The sequence below is a fragment of the Cibotium barometz genome, chromosome 20 (genome assembly GCF_041138505.1).
Source record: "Cibotium barometz isolate CiBa-2024 chromosome 20, ASM4113850v1, whole genome shotgun sequence".
Classification (NCBI taxonomy): Eukaryota; Viridiplantae; Streptophyta; class Polypodiopsida; order Cyatheales; family Cibotiaceae; genus Cibotium; species Cibotium barometz.
Window position 1 is genome coordinate 20,279,373 of NC_141065.1, and position 27,283 is coordinate 20,306,655.

At 44.8% G+C, this 27,283-nt stretch overlaps 1 protein-coding gene across 1 annotated transcript in view; it reads left to right on the top strand.

Annotated features, from left to right (window-relative positions):
• LOC147627646 (uncharacterized) overlaps nucleotides 1-27,283 on the top strand; it is a 78,249-nt gene that overhangs the window by 11,701 nt on the left and 39,265 nt on the right. Inside the window, exons 8-9 of the mRNA XM_086814566.1 lie at nucleotides 5,867-6,308; nucleotides 6,411-6,536. Of these exons, the coding sequence (XP_086670692.1) occupies nucleotides 5,867-6,308; nucleotides 6,411-6,536 (568 nt within the window). The remainder of the gene's footprint in view (nucleotides 1-5,866; nucleotides 6,309-6,410; nucleotides 6,537-27,283) is intronic.

Below are 27,283 nucleotides of genomic sequence, written 5' to 3' on the forward strand. Positions count from 1 at the left end.
CCCGCTGCACCCCATACTCGACATCAGCAGTATCTCCCCTCTCCACCTCACCATCTTTCTCGACATTAGCATCATTTTCTCTCTCCACCTCGCCACCTTCCTCGATAGCGGTGGTATTTCCCCTTTCACCTCACCAACCATCCATAGCAACCTCTCCAGTTCTCCGATTCCATCGGTAGCTCGTGGGACATCCTCACTATCTTCATCCAACACTCCTCCCACCATGGTGACCACCGCCATCCCTACAGTCATTCCTACCATCGCCTCTGGAGGGCCATCCTTGCTTGCACCTACTCTGGGTTCTTCACACGAGGTGACCTTCTGTGTTGATCGGGAGGAGGACACCGAGCGCATCGAGCTTCCAGACTCCCCATTTTCTTACAATGCTCTAGACATCTTGGTGGGTGATCTTTCTTGCCTACAGTTTCTTGACCCTCCAGAGCAGATATCTTTGACTCATTCCCGTCAAGCTCGCTGCATAGTTTGGGGTCTGGACAACCTCTCGGCTGATCTCCGCATCTACTCCACCTACCTCATCGACTACATCTTTGAGCTCTCTATTGATCACCGTTGCCAGAGGGATCGCACTCGCGTGGTTGAGGACACCATCCAAGGTCTTCAGACTCAGGTGTCGACATTGGAGCAGCGTCTACAAGACACAGAGTCAGAGCTCACCCACCTCCGTTCCTCATCTTCCCATAGCACTGAGTAGGTGGTGGAGTTACGTGACCTAGTGGAGCAGCAGAATCGGGAGCTTGTCTCTTTATGTGCCCAAGCAACCGCCGACCTGGATGCCCTCTGGAGGCCGCCCTCTACAGTCACTTCTCTTTGATCCCGCGACTTCTTCATCAACTGGAGCACCTAGTACTACATCGGGCAACACTTAGAACCTTCCACTCTCATGAGGAACATTTTTAGTTTTATGCTCTCATTGTATAAACCATCTTTTTATGATGTCAATACTTTAATTTTGCACCATCTTTCATAATGTAAACAGCGCATAATGCATCTTTCATAATGTAAACAATGCATAACACATCTTTTCATGTATCTCCCTATATGTCATAATCTTCCATTACAACATTTCTCCTATCTTCCTCATTGAGGACGGTGAGCACTCTTGTGGTGGGCGACTTGTAGCCACCAAGGATGCCCACATTGGACGTTACACCGTCACACCATCACACTGCCATAGTGGTAGAGCTACCATCTTGGAGCATTCGTTGGACCATCGAGAAGCAGAGGTGCACCAGCAATGGATACAAGAGAGGTGCACACACCGGCATTGAAGGCACCACACTGACACTCCAACGGGCATCTCCCAGAGATAGGAGATTCTACCAAATGCTGCCACTTCGAGGGCATCTACCAAAGATAGGAGATGCCACCTACTCCACCACGTCTTGCAGGAAAGCTTATATGGTCCCTTGACTCATCTTGAAGGACATCCGTCATCCTTCATCCTCCGTTTTTCATCCTTCGCCTTCATGCTACATCCTTCATACTACATTGCTTGGGTGTTGCAATCACTTGTGATCAACTTGAGCTGTGTGTTGTCCTCTTCAGTGTGACCTGTGTTGAGTGTGCACAGTACAGTGAAGGACATGCAACAACTTGTTCCTCTTGCAATCTTGTCACTTGTGTTGTGTTCCACTCCATACTGTTTACTGGTACGTGTGCTGTGTGCTACACTGTGAGCATTGAGGACTCCGGAAATACTGTCCAGTGAAGAGCTACCACTTAGTGTGCCGGGCAACCAACCTTGCTACATTGTTGCTTGATAAGTGGCTGAACATAAAAGCATGAAGCTTCTGCCTTCCGCTTGGTCTCACCTTCTTTCAGTTCTGCTACCTTTGTGTCGGTGTGAGCTCCTTTGATATCCAAGTACCGGTTCCGTTTGGATATTTTGATTGTTTAAGAATTGCAGAGTTATTTGCGCTCTTGTGTAACTGTGTATGGCACTTGCAGGTCCAATGGTACTGATGACATCCTCGTAGGGGTAGCAGGTGTGGCTTCCTAAGTGGAGACGTCCTTCTCCTTGCCAAAGAAACCTCGATCCACAAGGCAAAATGAGCAAGCTTTTATCTCAAGCTAGCAGTGGTCAAACTGCAGCAAAAAATCACGAGCTTAAGGAAATGCTTAGCAAGCTTCAAAATTGCTCAATAATGGTGGAACTGCAAGTGATGAAAGAGATTAATCGAGCTTCTCACAAAGGCGAGAGTCGTGGCCTTGCTGAACTTCAGGACAATAGAGGGAGGCTGTGACTTGGTTGAACACAATGCTAATCAATACACTTAAATACACCAAGATTTAGTAGACAACATGCTCAATACAAGAAGTAATTTGCTGAATTGACAAGAGACGCACAATGAGCCGGAACGGCTGGCCCCTCCCTCAAATAAAGTATATTGATCTTGGGAGAATCAAGTACATAGTGTCATGGGCATTTTTGATCAGATTTCCATACCAATGCATAGGAAAACAATATTGCAAACAATGTAGTTGTTGGTGTAGACTTGCAACTCACACTACTCTCTCAAGTGCCCGTGTTCCCTACCATCTGCGCTCTATTGTTCCACCAACACATGGTAGCAACAATCTGCAAGAGCACGTAGGACAAGAGAATACTTACATAGGGTATGTGAACATGGAGTCCGGTTCCTCCCTCCTGCTACTTGTTTCCATATTTAAGCATCAAAGCTTACCAAATTACAAGTAGAGTTGGTGACAACGGAAGTCTTTGCGATGGAAGCATTTGGTGTGTTGAAATCTTCGATTTGTCGCGATCCTTCGCGAGACAAAAGTCTTCAAAAGGATGAAGGGAACCTTGGGAAAGCTTCTCCTTTGGTTCAACTGGAGAAAGGAGGGCTGAAATTAGGGTTTTCAGCATAAAAAACAAGAAATTACAGCAAAATAAGAGTTGTTTTGCTGAATTTCAGTCATTGGGAGTGTGTGGAAGAGTGTACACCACTTGGAAACACTCTTGGAAGCTTGGAAAACACACTAGCAAGCTTGGATATGGAGTTGGGAAGGAGAAAGTGCATAAAATACCACCAAAGAGGCCTCATGAAGGGGGTGCCTGGCGCCTACTTCTAGAGAGAGGGAAAAGAGAGAGTGAGTTGTCCACTCTAGGTGTCGGGTAGAGAGGACAAGTGGGTTGTGGTGCAAGCTAGAGCGAACACATGGCTGGTTGCTCCCTTTGTACAAAGGGGATAAGGTCTGGGCAGTGGGCATTGGGTTTTGACCACCTCGGGACATCAATGTGTGCAAACACAGGGTTGGTCATAACTTATAAGTGAGTTTTGGCTGCCCAAAACTTAATGAAGTGTGTACACACTCACTTATAAATTAGTGCTAATTCCTAAAGCTAGGTTTATGACCAATACTTACCACCTGTTGTCACATGCCACATAACCATGTCAATAGACATTTACTTGTACGGTTCACGGGGGGCGGGCGTCCCCTTACCCGGAACTATACATTGGTCAGGCAAGCATGAAAACAGCATGCAATTTCAATTGCAAGCAAGTACATAAAGATGCTATGCAATGCAGCATTGGTATGGACAATCCCGGTTCATGAAACTATACTAAAATAGACGTGCTCTAGGCAAGTACACGAGGTAACAGACCCAATGTAACACCAATCCTCCAGGCATTTACGGGCATGTACACATAGGCACAAGTCCCAACGTAAAGCCAAGTCTCCAGTATAACATGAGTGGCATCAATCCCCGGCATATGCAACTGCTATGGACGTCAGTCCAATGTACATACATAATGAGAAAACATAGGTTGACCAATTGGGTGGCCAAATGGTGATAGAGGTCCTAAAATTGAAGATCACAGTGGAATGAGGGCCTGACAAGTGGTTCAAGCCAAGAGAAGACCCGATTTCCAACATGTGGAAGTGGTTGCCACTCAGTTGGATGAGTTAGGGTCCTCCTCCTGCTCGGTGTGACTGACGGGGAGATGTTTGAATGGCGCTGCTGCCACTGAATTGTGGATATGCCACTGCCCATTGTAGTGTCGGATTTCACTGCTGTAGAGGTTCAGAACTTGTATTGGACAGCAGCCACCAGTGGTGACTCAGCAGCAGCATGCAGGCTATGGGCCGATCTGCTGAACAAACTTTTGAGTTTGCTTATTCTATAGTGCTGTAAGAGGCAAAACAATCCCCCCCCCCCCCCCCCCCCCCCACACACACACACACACACACACACACACCCTCCCAAAAAAAAGGAAGAAAAAAGAAAAAAGAAAAAAGAAAAAAGAAAGAAAAAGAGATTAGGGAAAGACCCAAAGGATTTATGAGACCAAATAGTGATACATGTGATCCATGAGTAACTGGATGTCAAAAAAACACGAAAATGGGAAAAAAAAGGTCTTGCCAAAGGAAATAAGAGCTGTGTGCTACACGGGCCCTATATACAAAGAAATGGGCAGAACTCATCCTGTGTCACTTTCCTCATGAATGGATTACAAAGCATCAATGTCCACCTTCTATGGCGCTGAAGTATGTCTTGTATCTAGAGCTGGCGGCGGGAGGGTTTGAATCTTTGAGGATGGGAGGGTCTAGTTCTCTAGAGGGACTGTAATCTCTCTTTGATGACTCCATGCGTGTGGGGCCGTGGGCATCTAGCTCTCAAGGATCTATGCCCTCTCTCATGACACCACACACTGCAGGTGGGCAGTACATGTCTAGTTTGGGGGCTCCCAAGAGCTGGCTGCCTCCTTGGAATGCTAGCTGTCATTAGGTGCGGGCATACGAAATGAACAATAGTGGTCTGGGTGGTGTCATGTAGTTACTGTGTGTCTGTAGCCTCATCTAAGTTTGTCGATTGTGGCACATCTCTAGCAGGAAAAGACCTAGGCATCTCTTGTCTGTGTAATGCATCACTTTTGTCACGACAAAGGGCCGAAGCTTTCTCTCAAGTGGTAGTGGAATATCTCCCCTATCTCTGGAGTAGGTGGTTTGAGAGTTTGAATATCTTAGGATGCAAGGGGGAGGGGGAAGGTGGAGTTTCTAGCTCTCTGGAGGGACTGCACCCTTTCTTTGGTGACTTCTTGTGTGCGAGGGGGCGTGGGCCATAGTCACAAGTAACGGCCATGTTTCGGTCCTAGAAACGCGTTTCTCCGTTTCAGGACCCCATCCATTTCCATGGCCATTTCTCGTTTCCCAAGTGATATTGTCACAAGAAATGGCCGTTTCCACCCCCTAAAAACTCGTTTCCCCGTTTCCATTCCTTGAACGTTTCCGTTCCCGTTTCTCGTTTATGGTAACTATGGCGTGGGCATCTAGCTCTCTCGCGGGTCTGTGTTCTCTCTCTCTCTCTCTCTCTCTCTCTCTCTCTCTCATGACACCATGCACTGCAGGTGGACAATGCAGATCTCCCAAGAGCTGGCTGCCTCCTCGGAATGCTAGCTATCATCAGGTGCAGACTAAAGAAATCAATGATAGTGGTCTGGATGGTGTTATGTAGTGGCTGCGTCCTGGCCTGTAGCCTTATCTGAGTTTGCTGATGGTGGCACATCTCTAGCAGGAAAAGACCTAGGCATCTTTGGTATGCGATCACTTGCGACAAAGGGCGGAAGCCTTCTCTCAAGTGGTAGTGGAATCTCTTCCCCTATCTAATAATATGATGGGCATTTGAACAGGTAGTGCTCCTCTATCTCTATCTCCCCTGGTGTACAGAGTGTGCATACGCGCTCCTCCCGCGTTATACCCTCTACTCTCCCGATCTCAATCCGAAGTCGGAGGGAGGGAGGGTTTAATTTGCGTCTATGAACTGAATTATGTCTAATGTAATTTCAACTCCAGTATAGCATATGCTGATTTTTTTCCTTTGCCAATGTGAGTTCCACAGATATGAAGCCCTTGTCGGTCCACACAAAGGAAGCCACTTGTACCGTGAGGCATGTGCTCAAATGCAAGAAGAGATTCAGGGCAAGTGTGAAAAGGTTGCACGCATCAATGGGGAAAAAATTTCTTCAATCTTTACTGCTGCAAAATCCTTATTTCGCAATGAATTTGAGCATGCCTTCATAGCACGAATTCATGCATCTGATGGGCAAAATGATAACAATTTCCCATCCAGTGTGGAAGAAAGTTTGAAAGACATGAATGGAAAGCCCTTGCCCCAGAAGAAACTGGAAGAAGTCTACGCCTTGAGTGTCAAAGTGGCTGGGGTAGCATATGAGAAAGGGGTGAAGGATGCACTCCCATGGATGGGACGTGGCAATGATCTGTATGATTTTCATCACTTTCAGTGTTTGCAATGGCTAAAGCAACGCTATGCTGAAATTCAGGTTCCTTTTGATCCACACACTTGTTGCTTCAGTACTATAGTGACTTACAAAAGTATTTTTCAGATGTAAGCTCTTAAACAATTGTTTTTTTTTAAATGGCAGGCTTATAATAATATGCTTATTGGGGCATTTTGTGAAAAAGCTATTGCTTCCTTGAGTCTTCAGTACAAAGCAGAAGTCTCAAGTATTACACCGTTTCCGGACAATGATGAAACCATATCAGAGAAGGTATGCAGATCAAGTTTTTGTCTACTCGCAAATGCAAACTCCTTTTAAAATGTTGGTTATGTATAGCCAATTTTTTCCTGCTTAGAACGGCACTATTGGAAGAGGGCCCAAGGGGGAGGAGGGGAGAGTTCATAAGGGCACTGCCAAATTTGATCATAAGGGGAATGCAGGAAAGGCTAAAAGCGTCATGCAGTGTTTTACATAGGAGGGGGAGATGGGATCCATAACTTTGGGCTTTTGCTTGGAGGCTTCCTTGCTGCTTCTGCAATGATTGATTAATTTGAGCCACCGCTCACTATTACTGTGTATAGCCTGCTTTGAGCTACCTGCTGTTGCTCGTCATCTGCCAACTATAGCTCTGCAGTGGGCATTGCTGGGTTTCTGTTGGAAATATGGCTCAGGCTTGCGATTTCAGCGATTCATTGGCAAGTGCTTATGGGCATTGTACTGCTGAGCATTTGCAACATGATCTTGTAGGTGGTGGGCATTGCCGTGTTTGTATTCGATATATGGTTTTGGCCTATGATTGCTGCGATGTACTGGTAAGTTCTTATGGATGATGTGCTGTTGGGCATCTGTCACATATTCTTGCTGCTGGGTGTTTGCTGGTTCTCTTTCTGCCGCCTGCGGATGGGCGTTGTGCTGTTTGGGCATGGCAACATGATCATTTTGCTCCTCCTCCTGTAGATGGGCATTGTGCTCTTGGGAATCTGCAAATCGGCACCTACTGGTTCTTGTTTTGTAGATCGATGCTCTGCTATGTTGTCTTCACACTGGGCATGTACCGGTTTCTACAGATGTGCGTTGTGCTGTTTGGACATAGGCAACATGATCATTTGCCTGGGTATCTGCTGATTCTCCTTCTCCTCCTGTAGATGGGCATTGTGCTCTTGGGAATCTGCAAATCGGCACCTACTGGTTCTTGTTTTGTAGATTGATGATCTGCAGTGTTGTCTTGTCTTCACACTGGGAATTTACCGGTTTCTACATATGTGCGGGTTTGCTCTTCGTACTTGGTCGCTAGTCTTAGCCATTCTCGATAGTCTGTTCGTTGTTGTCTGTATCAAGCAACTTGCCTGCATAAGGGGTTATTCTCTTATTGTTAAAAGAATATTTATGTGTAGAAGGACAAGGCAGTAGGGGGTGGGAGAGCCACAATAGTATTTGGTACTGCAAGTACAGAACCCTGGCCCTGTTCCCGTGACCTTGCAAGAGGCCTTGTGATGGTTGCTGGTGGCTGGGTGGTATGACTGGAGGACATTCACTGCCTTAGCTGGGCAGGTATATGCACCTGAGGCCCTGGAGACATGGCATGCTGTCAAGCTGCTAATGATTTCCCATTGAAAATCTGCTAATAATGGGTAGGTTTACTCCTCATGTTTCAAAAAATGTATCGTGACTCGTCTGATATTTTAGAAAGCTTTGTAACATCCTTCTCATTCTGTTGGGTAGAAGGATTCGAAGCACGCTTATCTTCTTGTGGTCCGCCTGTGCGCACTGCTTTTTTTCATCTGATCTTAGTCCGTTGCCTGTGAGCTATAGTCGTGTCTTTTTTCCTTCTCGATTTCGGTTCCTATCTTCTTCTTTGCTTCTGTCTCCAGACTTGTGTGTGTGTGTGTGTGTGTGTGTGTGTGTGTGCTGTTTTTTATGGATGCATGCTTGTATGGTGTGTGTGTGTGTGTGTGTGTGTGATATGTATGGTGTGTGTGGTGGGTGTGTGCGTGTGTAGGTGTGTGAGGCCTGCGACCTGCTCGCTTCTCGCTTCTCGCCTGCGAACAGTTTGCCTGCGACCTTATCGCTTCTGGCCTGCGACCTTCTCGCTTCTGGCTTGCGGCCTGCGACCTGCTCGCTTCTGGCTTGCGACCTGCGACCTGCTAGCTTCTCACCTGCGTACAGTTTGCCTGCGTAAGCTTCCCGTGTGTGTGTCCTGATTTCAACGTGCGACCTGATTGCCTCTTCATCTACGACTTGCGACCTGCTCTCTGCATCTTCCATCTTCTTCCTTGCGACCCGTTTCTTAGCTTCCTGTGCTTTGCGTCTGCTTATTGTAACCAGTCGATTTCTGCCTTTTGTTTCTCCTCTCTGTACATCACCTTCTCAGTCTGTGTGTGTGTGTGTGTGAGTGTGTGTGTGAGAGAGAGAGAGAGAGAGAACATCATGGCTTCTCCTACAAAATATTATGCTCATAAAAAACAAAAGCAGGCTGTGGATCAGAATGACCCTGTGCATGAGACGCCCGAGGCTGGGCTGATTTATGAGGTAATGCATGAAGGATTTCAGGATACACGCAAGAATTGGAAAGATCCTGTTCCTATGGGGGGGCTTGCAGTGGATGTGGATGAAATCATAGATCCCATTCGAGAATATGCGAAGCATGCTATGATTATCTTTTTTCCAGGCAAGATGCCCGTTGCTGCTGATGTCGGGAATTGGTTAACACGGACATTGGGTGGTTGTTTTGTTCGCAAAGTCCACTATGTGGCAAGAGGTTTCTTTGAGGTCATTATGGTGGATGAGCACCATAAACAAACGCTTTTAGAGCACTCCCCTCTCTTCTATGGACAACAGATGGTTCATGTATTGCCATGGTCCCCCACCAGAGACTATCAGGCTTTGATTAAGCATCGCTGTCCTGTTTGGGTAGAAGTGGTGGACTTCCCCCAATGTTTGGCCTCCTTGTTACCTAAAATTGCAGCATCTCTAGGAAAGGTTGTATGCCCTCCTAGACCAAATGGCAACTCAAATCGATTCTGTATTTTATGGGACACAGATCAGCCCACTCCGGAATCTTATGCTGTTACCATAAATAACGTTTCCATGGGGAGTGCATTTTTCAGACTTAAATGGGGTCTTTTTGCAGGTGCATGCTTTGAGTGCAAAAAGTTTGGACATATGGCATCTCAATGCCCTCTGGTCCTCCATAAGATGCCGCTTGATGCCTTGCCTATCCCAATGCAAAATAAGGACACTCCTGGTCCTTCAGGGATTAAAAACAAAAGTATGAAGACTCCTGTTATGCCTCAAGAAAAAGGCAAAGTGCCAGTCTCTTCTGATATGAATGTAGCTGTGGCTAATCCCTCTACTTCTTCACCAAAAGGAAAAGAAAAGATACTTCAAGAAACCTCTCAGCCACCACGCAGGACAATTATCCCCAGGCGTCCTTTACCTTCTAGAACTTGGAATGGAGCCTCCTCCAGTGGGCATACCCCGGAAGAAAATTCTGGAATTGGCATCACCTGGGCTACTGTAACTGCAGGTCGTACTCTGTTTCCCGAAGAAGAGGCTGCTAGCTTGCTAGCCACCCGTCTCATAGATATTCCTCCTCCTGATCGAGGTGCAGACCCTGTGGAGGAAATGCAAGCTTGAGCTACTTTTTTTGTTCATGCTGTACATACACTATAAATATGATGTCATATATCACAGTTTTGACTCTCAATGTACAGGGTTTGTGTGACCCTAAAAAGTGGAAGATGGTTTGGGCATATTTGAAGCATATGCAGCCAGATATCGTTGCTCTTGAGGAACACAATCAACATCACTATGCTGGACAGCAAGGCCATTATGCTGGTTATGATATTTTTTATGCAGGCCACCATGCCTTTTCGGGTGTACTTTTTCTTGTGAAACATCATTTGCAGCCAGTCATGGCATTTAATGACTTCCAAGGCAGATGGATGGTTATGCAGTGCTTTATTCAGGGTGAAATCTTTGAATTTGCATCGATATATGCACCTCAATCCTCTCAGGCTAGAGGATAGATATGGCAACAAATGAAATTGTACCCTTGGAGACAGAAAGCATTCATATGTGGAGATTTCAATAATGCCCCTCAACCTGGTGATAATACATCCGGTCGTACACATATGCTTGCTACTGAGAGGTCTTCGTGGGCAGATTTTGTTAATCTGATTGATATTTGGAAAGAATCTCAGCCTCTGATGCCTGGGTATACCTTCCAACATAATGCTCAATCCACTTACAAAGCTCGATTGGATCGATAGTATCAGCTTGATCCGTTTCATTATGATGCTCTCACAACCAAATTGTGGCTAGATTATACATTTACATATTCAGATCATGTACCCTTATGGCTCAGAGTTCATCTGCATGACATGCCCGATGACAGATTGCCACTTAGAAGGTTGCTTATCATCAATAATAGTTACTTGGAGCATGATGCATTCAAAGCACTGATACTTGAGGCTTGTCAGCCACTCTTTCCTCAATCTTTCATTGACTTGGATTATGCATGGACAGCTTTTATTGCTCGCATGCAATCAGTCATCCGTGATTATGGTAAACAGTATCTGAAAGGTTGGAGACAGACTGTTGCTTATGCTAAGCAAACATGCCAATCGTTAATTGAGCTTAGTCATCTTCGCTCTCTAACTTTGGCTGAAGCGACTTCTTTATGTCAAGCTCGTCACTGTATTCAAGTAAATGATCATCGAAAGCTTGTCAAATGGGAGTTACGGGCACGACAACAGGCGCTTTTGGACAAAGGCTGCTCTTCCAAAATTTTTTTCAAGAGTTTACATTCCAGAAAACAAGCTGCATCTATATGTCGCACTTTAATTTTAGATGACACGTGGACCTCCACCCGAGCACAATTGGCTGCGACTTGTGTTGCCCATTTCTCCTCTCAATTTGATGAGGATGATTCTCACGCCATGGAAGTGTATGATGCACGTCATCAGTTATTACAGCATGTATCCCCCATCCTTTCTGCTACTCAAGCGCAACAACTAGAAACAAAATTCTCTGAACAAGAACTGTGTGATGCAATCAGGTCTTGTGGCCGATGGAAAGCTCCAGGATGGGATGGCCTTACAGTTGAATTTTTTCTTGCATATTGGGACACCCTCAAATTACCTTTGCTGCGTATGGTAAACATTGCCTGGGAGACAAGGCAAATGCCAGCTTCCTGGAAAAAAGGATTAGTGAAGCTGTTGCCTAAAAAACACTTATGTCAGTCTTTGCCAGACTGGAGACCAATTACCCTTATGCCGGCGATATACAAGATTATCAGTAAAATGGTTGTCGATCGCATTAAGGGTTACTTGAATGATGGACTTCATTCTGCACAGTATGGATTTATTCCTCGCAGGCACATTACAGATAACATTGCAAATGCTTATATCGGCATTGAATATGCCAAATACACGCAGCAGGATGTCTTATTATTGCAAGTGGATATTGCTAAGGCTTTTGATACTATTAAATGGGGGTTCATTCAAGAAACCATGCGTGCTCTGGGATTTGGAGAAAAAATGCAGAATATCATTTACTGGCTTTATGCTGATAGTCAGGCGGCTTGTATATTGTCAGGAGATCTCTCAGAATCATGGACTTTGCATCGTTCAGTTAGGCAGGGATGCCCTTTAAGTGCTCTTTTGTATGCTATAGCGACGCATCCCATGCTTCTTTATATGGATCATTTGGTTGATACTGGCCGTCTTCATGGATTGGACATTCAGAATAGACGTCAGTTGGTTGCTCAAGCTTATGCTGACGATTGTTTTTTTCTTCCTCGCAATACACATCAGGATCTCTCTACTTTGATGCAGGCTCTTTCTTTGTTTGCACTTGCGGCTGGCCTACAAATCAATTTTCAGAAATCTAAATTGCTGCCTTTGCATTCAAAACAGTGGCATAATTTGCTATGGCCAGGGGAAATAGTTCACTCCACTCATTTGATTCGGCATTTGGGATATCCTTTGGGATGGACAGTCACTCGCCGTCAACAAACAGATTGGGTCTTGGCAAAGCTCAAGAAAAAGTTGGAATACTGGAAACTTGCAACATGGCCTTTGCATGTTCGTTTACGGATTCTCCAATCCATCTTGGTTGCCTATATTCAGTTCTACCTTCCTCTCATCAGGTTTTCTCAGGGGGAGCTGAAATTATTTATGTCCACCATCTTGGAGATATTCTGGAGATCGAAGCAGGGGAAAAAGAGTGTACGTTTGCTTTCGGCAAATCGTTTGTGTACCCCTAAAATGCATGGAGGCTTGAATATCCTTAATTTACACGTGCATATTCTTGCCCACAGAGGTAAACTGATGCTTCAATTTCTGGAAGGCACTCAGCCTTGGACAGCGATGATCCGTCATTTATTACTTCATCTGACGACTTCGACTTTTGGCCATTGGCAACCTACTCATTGGGAATTTATTCTTGGTTACATTACTGGCAAAATTAAGGGCTGTCCTCTCATTTCTGGCTTACTTGCTGATTGGAAGCTTGTCCTTTCAAATTTAAAATGGAATGGTCGTGACTCCTTACAAGGCAGCTCTCTCCGCGCTGAGAGCATCCATTGGTCCAAAGCATTTTCAGTTCCCCTGGCGGTGCAAGAACCCCGGCGTTCATATTTTCTCCACTCAAAGGGTGTTACCTCTGTGGGAGATGTCATCCATCCTGATGGCTCCCCTCTTTCTTTTCCACAGGCTGCTGCACATTATGGCTTGGGACCTCACTATCGTCGTCTTTGGCGTGATATAATTCAGATGCTTCAGCCTTTTTTGCCGATTCCACTGTTGGAAATTCGAGATCGCCTACAGGATTGGACTATCTCCTCTTTTGATTCTTCATGCCATCCCTTGAGGCTATCTGATATTACAGTTGTTGCTGGTCTGTATAAACATTTGTTGCCATTGCCTTGGGTTTCTGAACGGGCAAATCTCTTCTGGCATATGCATCGGTCGTCTTTGTGGTGGAAAAGACGATTGCGATCTCTTTGGCATTCGAAGCTTCCTCTTCGACAACAGCTTTTTTTGTGGCGCGTTCTTTTGGCTGTTATTCCCTCAGGACAGTTTTTGGCACGCAGACATATATCCTCATCCACTTGCCATAGATGCTCTGCTTCCAGGGAGACAGTCATTCATATTTTCTGGAACTGTCCTTCTTCTCGTCAGTTTTTTCTTCCTATCATCCAGCTTCTGTGGGCTAGATTTCCAAATATGAAATTTGGAAAGTTTTTCTGGCTATTTGGTCTTCATTTGCCCAGACCAGAATTCACTCTTTTCTCCTCATGGATGCGCTACTGGGCTTTATGGACACTATGGAAAGTTCGCAACCATGGAGTTTTCGGTGATGCGGCTTTTTCTGCTTTTTCTTTCTTTCGGTACTCCCTGCATCAATCTTTCTTCGATTGCATGCAGGTTGACCAAATAGATCATGATGTATATTTGTCTTATATTGACATCTTCAGTTGATGTACTTTGAGACTATCTACTTTGGATAGTCATCTTGTAAATCTAATATACTTATGATTCCACAAAAAAAAAAAAAGTGTGTGTGCTGTCTTGTGTGTTTTGTGTGTCTTGTCTGTACTTGTGTTTTCCTTTCCCTTCCTTCATGGCGCAATCTGTAGCTACTTTTCTTAGAAGGGAATTGTTTGTTGAGCTCAAATGCAGACAATTACATTATGACTTGCAGTCTCGTCGTTGTGACAATCCGGAACTGCAGCAGTTCTGCGACACTCTTGAGGAAGGTTTTGTAGACATTCGACAAGCATGGGATGCGCTTGTGCCGGATTTTCGTTTGAAAGTCCCGGGTCATGTTCTTTTTGATCCTGTAACGAAACTGTTGCAAAAAGCAGTAAATTTTTTTCCCTTGGTAAAATGTTTGCTGCAGTAGATGTTGGTGGTCAATGGATAAAAGCCTTGCTTGGGGGATGCTTCGTGAAAGGGGTTTACTCTGCAGCGAGAGGTTTTGATGAGGTGATTCTTAGTGAATCTAAGTACAAACAAATGCTTTTAGAAAAGTTACCTTTGTTCTATGGACACCAAATGTTTGCTGCAGTAGATGTTGGTGGTCAATGGATAAAAGCCTTGCTTGGGGGATGCTTCGTGAAAGGGGTTTACTTTGCAGCGAGAGGTTTTGATGAGGTGATTCTTAGTGAATCTAAGTACAAACAAATGCTTTTAGAAAAGTTACCTTTGTTCTATGGACACCAAATGGTGCATGTTTTCTCTTGGTCGCCCACCAAAGATTATCAGAATTTTATCAAGCACAAATGCCTTGTGTGGGTGGAAGTGGTGGATCTCGCGGTCTATATGCGCCTTGCATTGCCTTTTTTGGCTGAATCGTTGTGTGCCCTCCGAGATCTTCTGGTAGTGTAAACAGATTCTGTATCCTTTGGGATACAGATAAACAAACCCTGATAGGGTAGCAATGGATGTTGAAATGCAAGGAATCCCAACATAAGAAGTTTTCTTTAAGCTCAAATGGGAAAATTTTACGGGTTCTTGTTTCACTCGTAAAAAGTTTGGACATATGCAATTAGAATGTCCGTCACTTTTATTGCGGCCGCTTGTTGCGGCCATGTCCTCTCTTCAAGCTGCTCCTACGCCTTCAACACAAACTTGAAAGGGGAGGATGTAACTCACTCACAGCATGCAAGCCCGGATAAAGAAAAAGCAGAAGTTTCCTCGACGGGCTCTCATATGGTAAATGCAAAAGATAAAGAAATACTTGATTCTGATGCATGGTAAACTCCCAAAAAAACAATAATACCTAGATAGAGGTCTTTGGTCTCTCGCAACTGGATAGAGGGAGCTTCTACACTTGGATCGACTACTCCGGTGCCAAACACTTTAGGCAATATTACAGGAGTAGGTAGGATGTGGGTTGCAATGAGGTGTAGCCTCCCTTTTACTCATATTGTAAATATGTTCATACCAATTAGGTGCTTTACTTACAACATACAAGGCTTTTGTGATGTAAATAAATGGAGGCTGTTTTGGTCATATATAAATACTATGCATCTCTATGTGGTTTGTTGGGAAGAACATGATCAGCACAGTTTTGTTGGAAGCCAAGGAGTCTTCTCTGGATATCATATTTCCTATGTAGAAACCCAAGCTTTTTCTTGCACCCTTATAATGGTTAAGCATGAGTTACAGCCTATACTAGCTTACAAATATCTAAATGGTCATTGGCTTGTGGGTGCAATGTATGACAACATTGTCCATGATGTTGAATTCAAAACATGCCTTTTACAAAAATCTCAAGGGTCCTTGAAGTCCCCCCTCGCTGCTTTTACAAGGCAAAATCATGGGTGGAACCAGATGCTGATAAATTATTCTCATTAGTTGCATGTCAAAAGTAAAAACGACGTAGCCCAATCACATATGAATTGAAAGAATTGGTATACACATTTTGGAAAGATGAGACGTGTGTATCCCCTAACAATAAGGAAGTTTGTCAGAAGAGAATGGGGAGGAAAAGTTACATAAGACACCCCATGAACTTGCTCAATGAGCCTCAGGTGATCAGTCTCACTCAAGTGAAATAACTTGCATGTGATGGTGATTAGCTAATACGCATCGTGAGTTAGCACATGTTCCATTACGCACATATGCTTCTGTCACTATATACATTCTTTCACCTTTTTCTAATTCTCACTCTCTCTACTAATACCACTATTTACTGCTACTTTGAACTCTATCGTAATTAGCAGGAGTAACTCCTTTTGCTAGTTAGTCATTCATCTTATAATTATAGCTTCCTATGATAGATAGCATAGCACATTGTGCTGTCTAGCATCACATCTGAGAACCGGCATGGTTCAATAGCTAGATAATGTTAACTTGCACGGTCTATTAACAACAAGCATGGTCTGTTAACTAGCATGTGCTAATAACTAGATTATGCTATCTAGCATGGTCTAATAATAAGCACTATCACTATCTGATAACTTGTATGTGATGCGGCTGAATGAATTTGCAAGTGTTTTATGCATCACAAACCTCCGCATGTAGAGTTGCGATGTGGCGCTCCTTATGAACATATCCATGGATTTCAAATGCTTTTATTATAGGGGATTTCAATAATTCGCTTGACTTTCATGATAACACCTCTCATCGCTCTTGCATCATACGTTTGGAAAAGCAAGATTGGACTCGAACAGTGACTTCTTTAGATGCATGTGATTTGTGGTCATAGGCAAAGCAAAAGGATAAAAACATAATAAGGTGCATAAGCACCAAGCCTAGGGAGCTATGTGCACTAACATGCGTACAGATGCATATGGACATTGGATTATCAATTATGATGATATAGTCTTTGGGCATTTCACTGGTCGTATTCCAAGCTCTTCATTTTTGACTGCTCTCATTCAAGATTGGCAAGCTATACTATGTCATTTACAATGGTCCAGTAGGCCTCCGAATCGGGGTAACTCAATGTTGCTGTAGAGTATTTATAGGAGTAGGGTATTTGACCAGTAGCTTTGTCTCGTCCAAGAAAGGCATACAATCTGTCTACATTGGGGATTCGTCACGTATGTGACATTGTGGATGAAAATGGTTATGTTTTCACCTTTCCACGTGCATTCAAACAATGTAATTTGGGGATGCATCACAGGCCAATCTGGAGGGTCATTTCGGAAAAGTCGCAGCTGTTTCAACCAGTCCCAATGCGTGAGGAGGCAGAGAGACTTCAAGATTGGCATTTTGATAGGGAGCTTCTGGGATATGCTCTTGTGCCTTTTTCCCAATTGTGTACGGCCAAGGCTTACGGGTTACTCTTACCGCATCCATGGATTGAGGATCATGCAAATCGCCTTTGGTATATGTCAAAACCTCTTGCTTGGTGGAAAGCTACATTGAAAAGAATTTGAAAGAGCGGATTGCTCCTCAAGCAATGACTACTTGGGGTATTCCTAGTGGGATCTCTTTTGGCACGAAGGCATATTGCCAATGCATCTCGTAGGCGGTGCTCCCATCCTACAAAGACAATGCCTCACCTTTGGTATCTCTCTCTCTCTCTCTCTCTCTCTCGGGATTTTCTTGATGATTTGTGTGGACATTTCCGGGCTCGTTTTCCTGGGAGGTGTTTCAGGCGAATGTTTTGGCTTATTGGTTGCCTTTCTCTTACGCTACCAGATTATATAGACTTCCTTGACTGGACTAGACTTTGGGGCCTGGGCATCGTGGACCATCTATCATGCTCGGAATGAGTTGTTCTTCTATGGAGATTCTGTTCGGCTCTTTGCTTACTTCCGGAGAGCCCTTTTACAATCCCTTTGTGATTCTTACGAAATCGAAGACCTTTCCTTCCAGCAACTAGAAGTGTTTTCCCATTGTTTCTGAATTGAGTAGTAACTACCCCACTTTGGGACAGCTATGAATGTACATTGTTTTTTCTAATGAGAGAGTGGTTTCACTAAAAAAAGATGGCGTCTAGAGGGTCTTTGCTATCTGGACTGAATTGGAAATCTCCTTGCACTCTTGACAACATAGTTGAAGAATGAATGACTTACTATAGGATTACCTATTAAAATCCACTCCCACTCTTTCTGCAAGTGTGTAATTGTACATTTCCATAAAGCCAGAGTCTCCAAGTGCCGTATCTAGTAGAACCCAGTTTGGGATCAATGTACCAAACCGACAATGCATAGTGGCCCAATAAGTGCATCTTGGATGGCCTCCTCATCCTGAATCCTATCCATCCTCCTGCCTCGTGATTGTACAAAAATACCATGGCATTAGCATTGTCCTGGGTAGGGCTTGCCCTAGGAAATGCCAATTACCTGATGAGAGACACCAACGCCTGATAAGTCTCGTAAACCAGTAGACTCTACCTCTTGCCTCAACATTACCTACATGCCATTCCGAGAGAATGGCAGAGTCAATGTGCGTAATCCTTTTAGTACTGTCGCTAAGGTGTTCTACCGCTTGTGTCTGCTAATCAATTGGAAGGGCTTTAGAAGCTTTGCAAGATCCGATTGATGTAGTTGGACCTTTCTCCCACTTGGACCGCTACAGGTTGTGGTTATCATGACTTGTGGAGGGAAGCCATTGCCTCAAAGAACCGATGAAATTGTGCCAAGATCAGTCGTTGGTGCTAGCTCGAGATGTGTTGGAGCTTCAGAGACAATCTACCATTGCTTATGGGAGTGCAGGGAAGCATAAAGGATTTGGATTGTGAAAGCACATCTCCTTGGAAGGATGAGGAGGGATGCTTACATTTATTTTGGTGCTATCATTTGGTTGGCACAATTGGGCCCACAGCTCAGGTATGAGGGAAACGACAGGGATCTTGTCATTATGATCAGTCAGGGAGTTGCACTTGGCGGTGCCGTCTTGAGGACCTACCGGAGTTGGTTGGAGAGTGCATGGGAGATCATTGCAGCCTGACACATTTGGAAGGCTAGAGGCATTGAGGCCATTGAGGGTGCAAAGTTCCCAAGGCTAAAGCCCTTGTGAATCGTGAGCAAACATAAACAAATAGGAAAAACAAACATAGACACTGGCATCTAGCTCACCACCCAACCATAGCGCTCCTCAGCTTTTAAAGGTGGTGAGCAGCAAGAAAGACAAGTTAAGACCTCTGGTGGTTTGGAGTGAAGCTGGATCAATGTTTTAGAGCACTGAAGGAGCTAGTCATCTTAGTGCCTATGTTACAGATCGTGGGTCCTAGTAAACATGTTGTGGTTGAAATGGACGCTAGTGATGCCCATAGCCTTTGAAAACAAGAAGCTTTTAAAGACACAGATGAGGTATCCTACCCACAAAAAGGAGCTTTTGGCTGTTATCCATGCGATGAAAATTTGCAGACACTATTTGTATGGGTCTCGATTTGTAGTTTGGACAGATCACCATTGTTGAAGTATATTTTTGATCAGTCCGACTTGGAGGGTCGGAAGGCTAGATGGGTGGACCTCATGCAGGAATTCGACTTTGAGGTCTGTTATCCGCAAGGGAGCAACCAATCGGGTTGTTGATGCTCCTAGTAGGATACCTGAGGTCAATGCTATCTCTTTTGTTGAGATAACGATTGACTTCTATCTATTCTCGAAGGTTGTTTGCCAACATGATTCCCATTTTGGTCGAATCTGGCAATTAGTCCAAGCCAGTTGCAACCCGCAAGATCCTAGTGTTTCAGACACTCTGATGAGTGTTGCCGAGAGAAAGATATTGGAAAAGTATTCCGTTAGAGGTGGATTACTATTCAAGGATGGTAAGGTTTTTGCCAGTGATGTGGATCTCCAAGCTTTGATATTGCATGAGTGTCATGACACACCTAGTGCGGGGCACGCAGGCATACATAGAACCTTGGCCTTGGCTGGCCAGCATTCCTATTGGCTGCGCATGAAATCTTTTGTTAGAGGATTATGTGGGGAAGTGTACCGAGTGCCAGCTTAATAAAGCTACAAGGCTTAGAGTTGGAGGGTTGTTGCATCCTTTGCAAATGCTTGAGAACAAATGGCAATTGTCTCGATGGATTTTGTAGTTGGATTACCCCGGACTAGCAGGGGCCATGACTCAATTTGGGTCTTAATAGACCGATTGACAAAGATGGCTACAAGTCGATGGTAAAGACTCATGAGTTAGCTCAGCTCTTTGTGGAGCAGTTGTATAAACTCTATGGATTGCCTGAGGAGATTGTCAGTGATATGGATCCCAAATTCACTACACAGTGTTCTCCAAGTTGGAAATACGCTTGAGCATGTCATCTCCGGATCATCTGGAGTCGGATGGTCAGACAGAGAGGACGAACTAGACCATGGAGGATATTCTGAGGGCGTATGTCCCCAAGAGACTGTCTGAGTGGGAAAGCTATCTTCCACAGATTGAGTTTTCGCAAGATATGCTGAAAATTGCAAGGAAAAGCGTAAAGAGTACTCATGATTGCGCTCAATATTACACTAACCCCGACGGACGGGCATGTGGGTGTACCTTTGAGACCGAGAGAGGATGAGGACTAGCAAGCATTACAAGTTATCTTCTCGATGTTGTGGTCCTTCTCAGATCACAATGAAGATTAGTGATGTGGCTTACCGGTTAGCACTACCTATTGGAATCAAGATTCACCTTGTATTTCATGTCAGTTGTTTGAAAGAGCGTCTAGGTGAAGATGATGACAATTTGCCACTGGAGGAGATCCCTAACCTTGAGGACATGCTGGGTATATTTCTATGGAACCCGAGTTGGTTCTGGATCAACGCACTAGAGAGTCGTAGCAGGCTGGCTTGCTTAGTACACTCGGTGTGACGTCCGTGTCATGGGTTCACTCTAATGCAGTATGCCATGGGAGTTGCCACTCAGCCAAGGAGACTAGGCTACTCTGCCTTCTCCACTGCACGCACACACTCCGTTGGAACACTATGCTAGCGTTGTCACATGCACTCTGCATTGTAGTGCATGGTGACAAGCTGGCTCATCATCATCAGTGCAACATTGTACAGTATTAGCACCTTTTTAGGATGATATTTGTCGTACGTGATCCCATTGTAATCCTCAGTCCAGGATAAGTCAGGCACGAGCTATGTAGGTCATTCTCAGCCTTAGACAGTCAGTCAGTTAGTCCAAGTCCCTTAACCTACTTGAAGAGATGCATTCATGCATGTAGAGTGAATAGAAACCTTAGGGGTTGCATTAGAAAGCACTATGCATATTGCATATCATTCATCCATTGCATATAGATCATTGCAGAAGCCTTGAAATAGCATCTGGTAGCCTTAGAATATTTATTAGTATTTATCTGGCATTTTTCCCACAATTTTCAGCATTTAAACACCATTTATAAGTCGTGTAGCATTTTATATCCAGTCGTCCAGCATTTAATGCCAACCGACCAGCCCTCAGTGTAGTATAAATAAGCTTGCTTTGTTCATTCATTCATATCATCTCAGCAATCAGCATCAAGCGCTTCAGCGTTTCAGTATTCAGCCCGTAGATTGCATCAGCCTTCAGCATTTTGGAGAAGCGTTTCATCCTACAGCCATAGGAGCATCAACGCATGAGCATCCAGCCCTCCAGCCCTCCAACAGCAAAATGCAGCAGTCTACAACATTCAGCCATCAGTAAACCTTGCGTTTTCTGCATACAACCAGTTTTCAGCATTCATCTCTTCATCTTTTTGCTACAGCCAATTGGTGAAGATAAAACTCAGCATTCATACATAGCCTAGAATAGTCCCAAACAGCCCCTATCTCAAACTCAGATTTGCAGCCTTCCCTCATTCCATTGGGAATAGTGCATAGGCTCGAGATTAGACATCATTGGTGCTTCTGCAGCCGTGTACAGTTCAGCTTGACTCTTGGTCTTCCTAGATCTTGTGTTTGGCTTATCGTCAATCCACCGTCAGTCTCTTCAAAGTAATAAAGCAAATACTATTCCTGTAAACGGGATAGGGGGTCCTTCAGTGGGTAATTCGGGACCCCATACGGTGTACAGTTTCCATCTCTCTCTCTCTCTCTCTCTCTCTCTCTCTCTCAAATCTCTTAAAGTTTGAAGTCTTAGAGTGGATTGCTAAACTCGCGAAACTCAGGATACAGAAGACGGTGTGAGCATTTGTGTGACAGGATGCTCAATTACGAATACTTCCGCTGCATGTTACATTGGTATCAGATTCAGCTTGTCCACACACACCGTATCCTAGCGTGAGGGCATCCTTGGATGGTGAGATTGCGTTCCGGCACGACCACCGACTGCAGCATCATGTCTACAGAGGAGAGTACCCATCAGCCAGAAGAAGTCTCCCCCGAAGGAGACCTTGCTCTTCCGACTACAGCAGACACCATAGCTCTACTCAGAGCCAGAACCAACTTCTCATGGAGCGCCTCCAATTCTTGGAGGCAACAGCAGCACGTCCTCCTCTGCCTCCAGCAACCCCCGACTACATTTCTCTCTTCTTTCAGATGGAACAACAAAGAAGAGAAGACGAGGCCTGACGGAGAGAAGTAAAAGCAGCAGCAGCAGACGAGGCCTGACGGAGAGAAGTAAAAGCAGAAGCAGAAGCAAGAAAACAAGAAAAAGCAGATAGATGGGACTATGAGGAAGCCCAGCGCAGGATCGAAGAAGACCGGCGTCTGGTTAAACTCGGTGCTCGGGAGCACCAACGAGAGCTCGATCAAGAACATATGTTACTCGAGCACCAAAGGGAAAAGGAGGCCATGCATCTTAGATACCAGCACCTCTCTTCAGCTTCCCTAGCCTCAGGTGCCACTAGCCAGTAGTCCACAACATCAACTACCGTCATTCGAAGTCAACCAAATTTTAGCAAGTATGATGGTAAGTGTGATCATTTAGCAGTTATCAGTTTATTCATCAATTTACTGCTCATTTTCCATTAGCTAGGATCATAGATCCTGAGGATAGAGTCCACGTAGCGGCTCCTCACCTTACAGGTGAGGCAGTCACTTGGTGGCACCATTGGTCTAGTCTTCATACAGACCAGACCACAGGTGTCACAACTTTTAGCTGGGATACGTTTGTTCATGACCTAAAGACCAGATTTCTCCCGCCCTAGTATACGACCGGTCTGGCAGATGAGTTCTATGGACTCAGACAGAACGGGTCGCTAGTGCTTCAGTTTTCTGGCAAGGTTATCACTCTAGCACAACAGTTAGGGCTATCTGCGTGGGCCAAGATGGATCAATTCATTCGTGGATTAGATCCCAACATCCGGTTCACAGTCCGCAACTTTGAACCCAGTACATATGACCGGGCTTCGACTCTCGCTCAAAATGAAGAAATGAAGATGAACGGAGGCAAGCCCAAGTAGTCATCCCAGTCCAGTACCAAACCCCAGCAGCAGCAATCTGCTGCACAGCCAGGGAAAGGTAATGCATCTTCTAAAGATGCTAAGAAGGACGGCAGTAATAGCTCCAGTTTAGGTGGTAAGAAGGATAAAGAATCTAAGTCTAAGAAAACCCTTGATGAAAAGGCTAAAGCAGGTATCATTGGAGGTTATCTTCCTCCAGAGGAGCAAAAGAAATACCAGTCAGAAAACAGATGTTTTTTCTGTCATATCATAGGGCATGATGGTAAGAAGGATTGCCACAAATGACAAGCAGAGCAAGCCGCTAAAGCACCTTCTGCCACAGTTGCCACAGCATCTCCACCTCCTCCAGCCCCGCCTACTACCACCAATGCGGTTCAGCTTTTACCTTCTATGCATCCTATGCCATCCGTGGTATTTGATGCTAAGTAGGAGGGTGAGAGCGATGTTGCACAGAAAAGCCTCATCCGAGCTTATGGCTCTGCCAAGGGCCGGCAGTTTGTAGTCCTGTTTGATATGGGCAGTTCTGAGGACGCCATCTCTCCCCAGTTGGCTAACAAGAGGAGCTGCACATTAGTACCATATCATTTGGATGTGGATGGGTTCACACCTGGTCTCCACAGTGCACACCCACATATCTTAGAAGGCACAGCAGTTTGCCTTTGAAGTTCAGAAGACCTCATTCCAACGAGATTTCATTGTCTTGCCTCTTTTGGGGTGTGACATGATCTTAGGAATCCAGTGGTTTCGTCAATATGAGCCTATTCCCGATTGGGGACAAGACACTTTTACTATTTGTAAAGGTTTTCCTGAGCACGTCATGATTCGTGGGGATAGAAGCATTCTTGGCATCCCATTAATTTTGCATCTTGAGGGCCGACGAGCTATCCGCAAGGGAGCGGAAGGAGCACTCCTTTATGTTCGTGCTCAGACAGCCTCTACCTCATCGGTAGCATCTATCTCATCTTCAGTCCCATAGTTAGTAGACCTCCTGTCCAGATATCAGGACATTATGCTTAGGGACGATCTTCCGCCTAGTCTCCCTCCATCCCGTCCTGAGGACCATCATATTGATTCGGTCGCTGGATCAGAACCTCCTAGCAGGTTTCCCTATGGTCTTTCCAAGACTTCAGAGGGCGAGCTAGGAAGACAGTTATCTGAGCTCCTCCGAGCCGGATTCGTTCGGCCTTCTTCCTCACCATTTGCTGCACCCATCCTATTTGTCCAAAAAGAAGGACAAGTCTGCACGCCTTTGTGTAGACTACAGGGCATTGAATAAACTCACCATTAAGAATAAGTTTCCTATGCCAAGGATTGAGTACATTTTGGAGCATTTAGATGGTGCAAAATTTTTCACTAAGATCGACCTCAAGAGTGGTTACCATCATGTCCGCATTTTCGAAGCTGACATTCCAAAAACAGCTTTTCGGATAGAGCGTGGTTACTACGAGTTCGTAGTCATGCCTTTTGGGCTTACAAATGCACCAGTAACCTTCAATAAAATGATGTCCAAGACTTTTGCAGTCCTCATTGGTAAGTGTGTCTTCATCTTTCTTGATGACATACTTGTATTCTTAGCCACTGCGGAGCAGCATGAGAAAGATGTGGAGAAAGTCTTGCAACTTTTGCGAGATAATGGGCTCTACATAAATGCCAAAAAGTCTATCTTCGGTGTTAACGAGGTCCAATACTTGGGCTATATCATCGGTTCCGATGGATTCTATTGGACCTCTCAAAGGTTCGGGAGATCTTAGATTGGGACATCCCTTAGACCGCCCAAGAGATCCGTTCTTTCGTAGGTCTTTGTCATGCCATGATCACCAGTTTTCCAACCTTGCAGCACCTCTCACCGACTTGCTCAAGGGGGTGAAGACTCGTAAACAAAAAGTCTCGGTCACAGGCAAGGCGCTTGATGCATTCTGTGCACTCCAGAAAGCCGCCTCAGAAGTTAACATCTTGGGATGAACCTTTTGAGGTCATTACCGATGCAAGCAATGTAGCCATAGGTGTAGTTCTCCAGCAGGACAATAGACTCGTGGCCTACTACAGTAGAAAGTTGGATGTCGTCGAAAAGAATTATTCGGTTTATGACAAAGAGCTTTTGGGTGTGATCACAGCGCTCAAACATTGGAAGCCTTTTCTTTATGGACATGTCTTCACAGTAAAAACAGACCACCAAGCACTTAAGTGGCTTCAAACCATGGCAAGTGCCTAGTGGAGTGATCGGCAAGCCAGGTGGAGTCAACTCTTCCAACAGTTTGGAGGAATGATTGAGTACATCCTTGGTAAGCATAACCTAGGAGTAGATGCTCTTAGTCGAAAGGCCAGCATCCAGGTTGTTCAGGAGTCTACCATTCTCGAAATCACGGGAAAGGACTTAGATAGCACGAAAGACCAGTATGTCGACTCCCTTGAGTTTGGTACTCAGTATAATTTGGCCCACTTCTGAGCTTGGCTATTATTTAGTGCAGAACGGTTGGTTGTTCTTCAAGAATCGTCTCTGTGTTATTCGGGAAAAGCGATCACCTCTTCTTCATGATGCCCATGACTCCTTAGTTGGAGGACATAGAGGTATCAACAGTACCCACGAGAAATTAGAACGGTCCTTTTATTGGCCAACAATGAGGCGTGATGTATATTCACATGTTCAAGCCAAGAGAGTGAAACAGAAAACGCGAAGCATTTTCAATAAAGCATGCCGGCATGGGAGCCTGGGGTTCAAGTCCTGCTACACCCAGACTTGAGACTTACAGTAATTACATGATTACAAAAGAAAGTGTACTTCAAAGATCACTCCGCTTCGTTTTCTCGGGAGAACGGCAGATTTGGCCGTGTAAGATTTGTCAAAAAGTTAAGGTTCCACATACAAAGAAGGCTGGGTTACTTCAACCTTTGCCTATCTCCGACGGACGTTTCATCGACATATCAATGGACTTTGTTGGGCCTCTACCAGCATCCACCGGATCCCGTAACACTCGTGTTTTACCATTGTGGATCACTTCAGTAAGTTTTGCATGCTCATCCCATGCAAGCATACGGCCACAACTGAGGACGTAGCCCGTCTTTTTCTCAAACATTGGTACCCAATTTGTGGTTTGCCTAGCACCATTACATCAGACAGAGATTCCAAGTTTACCTCGCATTTCTGGAGGGCATTATTCGAAAACTTACTAAGTTACAATTGTCTAGTGCATTCCATCCACAAACAGACGGACAAACATAAATTTATAACCAGTTGGCCTTTGATGTTCTCAAATCATATTGTCATGACCAACAGTCCAAATGGGAACATTATCTTCCATTGGTCCAAGCTATCTTGAACAATACTCATTCATCCAATGTCGGACGGACTTCGTATGAAGCAGCCTTTGGTCGCCGTTTCTCTCCTCTTTTGACGAGATTGGTGTCTTCATCTCTTGAGGCTAATAAAACGACGGAAGCATTTTTCGAAATTATTGAGTCAGTTAAAGACTGCTTGACCAAAGCACAGGAAGCTTGATGCCACTTAATCCTTAACACTTCATGACATAACAAACAAACAGATAACTAGAAGCACAGAGACACAACAATGAGAGAACACGACAATATTGTATTTTGAAAAAGAGAGTATTCCACTAACAAAGATAATATCTATTTGGTGCTCCTTGAGTCACCTATATACAATAGTGCAAGTAGGCAATAGGTCGTGAATGAAGGTGAGAAAGTGTAGCTATAGATGGGGTGAGAAAGACGTGAATGACGGTAAGAAAGTGTAGCCGTAAATGAGGTTAGAAAGATGCGCACAGTGGAGGCGGTACAATGGAAGTGGACACTGCAAAAGTAAAAGTGGACATCGGCCAAGAAGTGGATGCCCGCCAAAGAGTGGATGCCCGCCAAAGAGTGGATGCCCATCGGGCAGGAAGGCCCGCTACAAGTTTCCCACCACTAAACACTTCACCATCCTTGGTGAAGCATGGAGAGAAGCATGACAGGTTGGAAAATATCAAATGACAGAAAAAAAAAACTGAGACTATATTGACTTAGTCAAGAGTGAAAAAGAAATCCCAAAATGCTATGAGTATGTACAATGATGGAGGAATGGCAGAAAATATAAGAGGATTAGGTACCGGTTGAGGGCGGCCTCGAAGTGGAGCTGGGGGATGGCACCGGGGTGGAAGGAGGGGTGAAGCCGAATGCAAACTGAAGAGTCTGTCAGATGGTCTAGAGCTGGGATGCTTGATCACGCATAGCAGGAA